Source organism: Plecotus auritus (assembly GCF_963455305.1).
Source record: "Plecotus auritus genome assembly, chromosome: 3".
In the NCBI taxonomy this organism is placed as follows: Eukaryota; Metazoa; Chordata; class Mammalia; order Chiroptera; family Vespertilionidae; genus Plecotus; species Plecotus auritus.
Window position 1 is genome coordinate 177,988,807 of NC_137772.1, and position 6,139 is coordinate 177,994,945.

Sequence of the window (6,139 nt, forward strand, 5' to 3'; positions counted from 1 at the left end):
ATGAAAAATTTTAAACTGAAAAAATGTTACAGGGTGCCCCCCAAAATGTATACACACTTTAACAGTTGATAGCTCAATTTTGAAAATGAAATATATTTCAATAAACACTACCTTTACAATTATTCAATGTATGTGTATACATTTTTTGGGACACCCTATATATCAACTACAAATGCTAGAAGTCCTATAAATAAATCCCAAATATGATAAATAAAATGAAAGTCACACATTTTCACATCATAATAAAATTACTAAATCAAAGGAGATAATAATAAAAACGCAAGAGAAAAAAAAGACAAATTAACTCCAGAGAAGTACAATTAGACCAGGTATTTTCAACCCTTTTCATCTCATGGCACATATAAACAAATTACTATAATTCTGTGGTACACCAAAAATATATTATTATATTTTTGACAATCTGACAAAAGTAGGTATAATTTAGATTAATTCACACTGGCTGGCTATTGTCATTTTCTTGTTTGACAATAAAAGGGAAAAGAGGTCAGTGCCCCTGACTAAATAGTCAGGTATTGCTAGTTTTAAAAGTTCTTGTGGCACATCAGTGTGCTGCAGCACACCAGTGGAAAGTCACTGAATTAGACTAACAGTTGACTTCAGGAGAAACATTAGATGAACGAGGAGATAGAGGACAATGAGATACTATCTTGAAAGTACTGAATTAAAAAATAACTCCCCCATTATGATTTTATGTCTAGTAAAACATCCTTTAAGAATGAAGGTGAGATAAATACATCACTAGAAGACCTGAACTAAAAGAAAAGTAAAAAGGAGAAAGAAATGCTCACAGATGGAAGTTCTTACTTTCTTCTGACCTATCCTGATTCGCTAATACTTTTTAACTTTGTCTAATTTGTGTTAAACTCATCCACTGAAATGTAGTTTAGGCTTTTGAATTTGCAATTGCAGATGTAGAAAAAAAATGGAGCAAAAAAGTCAAATATGTAGGTAAATTTAAATTACTATTGACCTAATAGTGTTTCTATAATAGTAATTCTTTACTATATATAATAATTAAACCCATGACAGCATTAACATGATCTAAAGGTAAGCTGTGAGTTACTAAGTTTCAGTGGGAATTCGCATTGGGATCTTCCGGTACTCATTTTTAGCTAATGAGTACAAAGTATGCTTCAGGCTGAGCTTCCCAGCAATCAGGATGGACCTAGACATCCCCTGGGCTTTTAGGTCATACCTTGCCAACCTATTGGGCACCTTCATCCCCAAGCCCTTCTGAATGGCTGCACCTGAGCCTCCTTTGTTAGGAAGGTGATCTGAGCAATGTAGTAACAGTCACAGAGAGAGATTTGTGAAGAAATGACTATGTAATTTTGCTAGAGGAAGTATGAAAGAATTGCTGTGCTACTTATTAGGAATTTGAAATTTTCACGTTTTTCTTTTCTTTGTCATTTTGTGGAGCAATTAGGGGATATGAGCAAAAATACTCTCAAAGTTTAGAAGAGCTTTCTGAAGTCTTTATCTGCAGAGGCTTTTGAGAACTGAGCTTTCATATTTCTATTTATGCACAAAAAGTCTCCCATAGAAAAAGCAATGTCAGTTCACATGATTCAGTGTTGTGGTACATTTTCTGTCTTGTGAATTTCTCCTGAGCTCAGAATCATGTCCACCAACTCGAAAAACAAGACGCACTCAGTGCCAGGAAAAGACAGAAACCAGGTAATGTTTTCCCTGTTCTCTCATGGTTTTCTCTGTGTTCCCTGTAGGACCCCTTTAACCCTCATCCCCACCACTTCTGGTCATTCCGCCTCAGGCACTCTGTTCCCTCTCAGTCCTCTCAACTTATCTTTGGTCTGGAGGTAGGAGAACATTTCTCTCTGACATAGTATTTGTTTCTTTTACCTTAAATGTTTTGGTCTGCTCCTCAAAACCACTTCTTTTTCTCCTTTTGGGAAAATTACACACTTGAATTGAGGGTGAAGACAAGAGAATCAATGATGCTTCAGCACCTCAATTGTCTTCAGCACTATAGTTAAGTTAGTAAGTTAAGAACTCACAACTTTCCAAAGTAATTGTTTTTAGTCTTCAGGTTACACGTGGGACAATTGAGACAACTCTGTTTGCTGTATTCCTTGTTTCTGGTGCTGAAAGCCCACATTATACTAGAAACCTGGAGGTTTGGGGAGGCTGATACCTGAGAGCTGACTGTTATGGTTGGGAGGAGATCAGAATATCAGTGATAGCTTTGGGGCACCTCATGACTCAAAAAATAACCCTCTATAAGCTCTTCAAACATATCCAGAAACAAATCTTTCGTCATAGTTATCCCCCATAATTATGTATTCTGTGGTATGTGGAAGTTCAGAACAGGGCACAAGACACAGCTGGAAGCAGTGGGTGAAATTTTTATCCGGTATCCTTTCTACATCTGGTTTCATGGGAATCTAGGGTATCTACATCCCTTACTGGTTTCTAATTAGATCTGTTCTCTGTGACTCTTCTCCTCCTGAGTCTCATTCATTCACTTACTATGCACACATTCACTTCTGTGTGTTTTTTAAAGAAAATTCTTTATTGTTGAAAATTTTACATATGTCTCCTTCCCCCCGCATTGACCTCTCCTGACCTGCTCCCACACCCCCAACACATGACCCCACCTCCCTATTGTCCATTGGTCATGCTCATATGCATGGATCCAAGTCCTTTGGTTGATCTGTCATTTCTTATTTATTTATTTATTTATTTATTTATTTATTTATTTATTTATTTATTTTTAATTTATTGTCTAAAGTTTTACACATGTCTCCCTTTTCCCTGCTTGACAGCCCCCTCCTGCCCCCAGCCATTCCCACCCCGGGCAAGCCCCCACCGCCCCATCACTTTTGTTTTTATGAAAGAATTGCTGTGCTACTTATTAGGAATTTGAAATTTTCACGTTTTTGGCTCAGGTCTTCTTTCTGTTTGCCTCTGGGGGCACTGAGTCCTGCTCTGATGTGACAACACTTTTGAGCAACTCCTTTGAGGCAGTTACAATTCCTAGGTGCTTTTGCATGTCTCATTCTGAGATGAACTCCTCTCAGGCAGCTTTTCTTTGGAAGTGACCTAGTCAGCTAACTCCACCTAATTGTGACAGTAACTGAAAACATAAAGTGGCAGCATTCTCAGAGCTGTTTCCATTCCACATCTGGACTCACTAGTCTGAATAAACGAAGCATGGAGAACAGTAAAATTGTAGCCCCAGGTGAAAGTGATGATTTCATTTGCTCCTGTGGCCCCTCAAATAGCTAATATAGTCCACCTCTACCTGTGAGGGAGTCTGGCCCGACAGGATACAATTTCTAGGTTTGTCCTCTGCAAGAGTTTCATGCTTTGGCCTTTATCTCTAAGAGAGGATGTTTCCCCAAAGTTCAAGGAATTTCTAGTGCAAGTAGTGGGGCTCCATTTGGAGATGAGTATAACAGAGGGGAGCTTTCTTTCTGCTGCCCTCCAAAATGATAACGGGCGGTTCTCTGTCTGTATTTCATGGTTTGATTCCTTGTTTTACCAGCATCTTCTGCCACTGGTGTACTGTTCTCCAGATGAATCCAGTCACTATAGCTAGAACATGAGTGGTGAGTAAAAGAAAAAAAAAATAAATGCAATCCCCACATGACTGGAAGTATTTAGGTTTTTACAATTTATCCATGTATTTTCCTCTTTTAGAAATCAAGGAGGAGATTTATTTCAACAGGAATTTTGAAACTCCACCTTAATACCAAATTCTCACAGTGATATTTAAACTTATTTGTCTTCTGGGCTACTGGATTTTCAAAGGTTTTTCTTTAATTCAGTGTTAGTTATTGCTCAACTAGTCGAGAAATACAAGTAATGTGGAGTTGATTCCTAAGAGCCGCTTTAGTGCTGTGTGCTGTTTGGATAAACAGTGGAGAAGAAATCATGGCTTTTGAGAAACTGAATGTGCTGGTCTTGTAGTATGAACACAAGAGATAGAGCAGGACATGAAGGTCAAGATGGTGTGTTAATAGTGTTGAAGGGTTATCCTGAGCTGATAGTTGTAATCTGGGTTGTGGGATCACAGTTGGAAAAAAGAGTCAAGCTTTTGAAAGTTAGAGGGTAGTCTATATGTACAAGTGGCATGAAGGCTCTGACAAGAGCTGACTCTGTATAGATCACACAAACTGGGCATGGAGATTATGACCAGAGTATGTGTTCATATCTGTCAGCAGTTTCTTGTGATAAATTATGTAGTATCTGGGATATCTCTGTGCTGCTTTCTCTCTAATTAACCCCATTACTCCTCACTGGGCAAATGTCCAGCAACTAACCCCTCTTCACTTTCCATTGATGATCTCAGTGAATAACAAAAGCCATCAGATGAGCAGTGCTTCCTTCCTAACACCAAATCTACTGACTTCATGCGTGTTTTGTGGATGAAGTAAATCCACTCTCACCTAAGGCCATCCATGCTCTGTTTCTGCTCTGAAACCCAGCTGCTCTCAGAGACACCACTTCTGCAATTGTATCTCATTCCTCTGGAATTTCTCTTTCTACTGGATTATTATCAACTGTTTACAAACATCCTTCTGTAGATTTAATAATAAAACAACAACAAGTTAACTCTAAGACATTACAGAAAGAACAATAAATGTGGACAGGGAGTTGATCTAGCATTGGGATTCTGTGGAAAAGATGATTACAGGTTTTAGGAAATCTAGAGACTTGGCATTTCAGAAATACATTTTTGAGTAGGCATGAAACTTTGTGAATGGAGAATAGGGTTAAAATACTGAGATAGCAGACATTAGAAGAGGCTTCACCCAGTTTATTTCTGACATTCCCAAGAACATACTGAAGGCAATGAGGAACCACAGTGTTATCTCTGAGTTCATCCTCCTCGGGCTGTCTGCGGACCCCCAGATCCAGGCTCTGCTCTTTGTGCTGTTCCTGGTTATTTATCTCCTGACCCTGATGGGGAATCTGATGCTGCTGCTGGTGATCGGGTTTGATTCCCGTCTTCACATCCCCATGTACTTTTTCCTGAGGCAGTTGTCCTTCCTCGATCTCTGTCACTCCTCTGTCACTGTGCCCAAGCTGTTGGAGAATCTGCTGTCTGAGGAGAAAACTATCTCAGTAGAGGGCTGCCTGGCTCAGGTCTTCTTTCTGTTTGCCTCTGGGGGCACTGAGTCCTGCCTACTCACTGTGATGGCATATGACCGCTATGTTGCCATCAGGTCTCCTCTGCTCTATGGCCAGGTGATGAACAGACAGCTGTGTATGGGGCTGGTGTGGGCCTCATGGGGTTTGGCTTTTCTGGATGCTCTCATCAATATCCTTGTAGCTCTCAATTTAGACTTTTGTGAGGCTCAAAATATCCACCACTTCTGCTGTGAGCTGTCCTCTCTCTACCCGTTGTCCTGCTCTGATGTGACTGCAAGTTTTACAGCCCTGCTCTGCTCTAGCGTCCTGCATTTCTTTGGAAATTTTCTCCTGATATTTTTCTCCTATGTTCGCATTTTGTCCACCATCATGGCCATCAGCTCCACCACAGGCAGAAGCAAGGCCTTCTCTACCTGCTCCTCCCACCTCACTGCAGTGATCTTCTTTTATGGCTCAGGATTTCTACGCTACCTCATGCCAAATTCTGGATCCACTCGAGAGTTAATCTTCTCCTTGCAGTACAGTGTGATCACCCCCATGCTGAATCCCCTCATCTACAGCCTGAAGAATGAGGAGATGAAGGCTGCTGTGAAAAGGATGTTGAGAAAATGTTTCTGGTGCTTCAAATAATAACATCAGAATGATGAGGATTCTGGGTAGAACTGCACTAAGTAGTGCCTGGATAGTCAGGAGAATTCTCTGATGTCAGTATCTGTAATGTGCTCTACAGCTTTTCTTAAAAATACTTAAGCAGAGCCGAAACCGGTTTGGCTCAGTGGATAGAGCGTCGGCCTGCGGACTGAAAGGTCCCGGGTTCGATTCCGGTCAAGGGCATGTACCTTGGTTGCGGGCACATCCCCAGTGGGAGGTGTGCAGGAGGCAGCTGATCGATGTTTCTCTCTCATCGATGTTTCTAGCTCTCTATCCCTCTCCCTTCGTCTCTGTGAAATATCAATAAAATATATTTAAAAAAAAATACTTAAGCAGAAGTGGAGCTAATTTT

At 40.3% G+C, this 6,139-nt stretch overlaps 1 protein-coding gene across 1 annotated transcript; it reads left to right on the top strand.

Annotated features, from left to right (window-relative positions):
* Positions 1-4,836: 4,836 nt before the first annotated feature.
* LOC308244586 (olfactory receptor 8S1-like) lies at positions 4,837-5,766 on the top strand (the record flags this gene model as incomplete). Its single annotated transcript, XM_080660728.1, has 1 exon — positions 4,837-5,766. The coding sequence occupies one exon, from the start codon at positions 4,837-4,839 to the stop codon at positions 5,764-5,766; it is 930 nt and encodes a 309-aa protein (XP_080516854.1).
* Between the last annotated feature and the right edge of the window lie 373 nt (positions 5,767-6,139).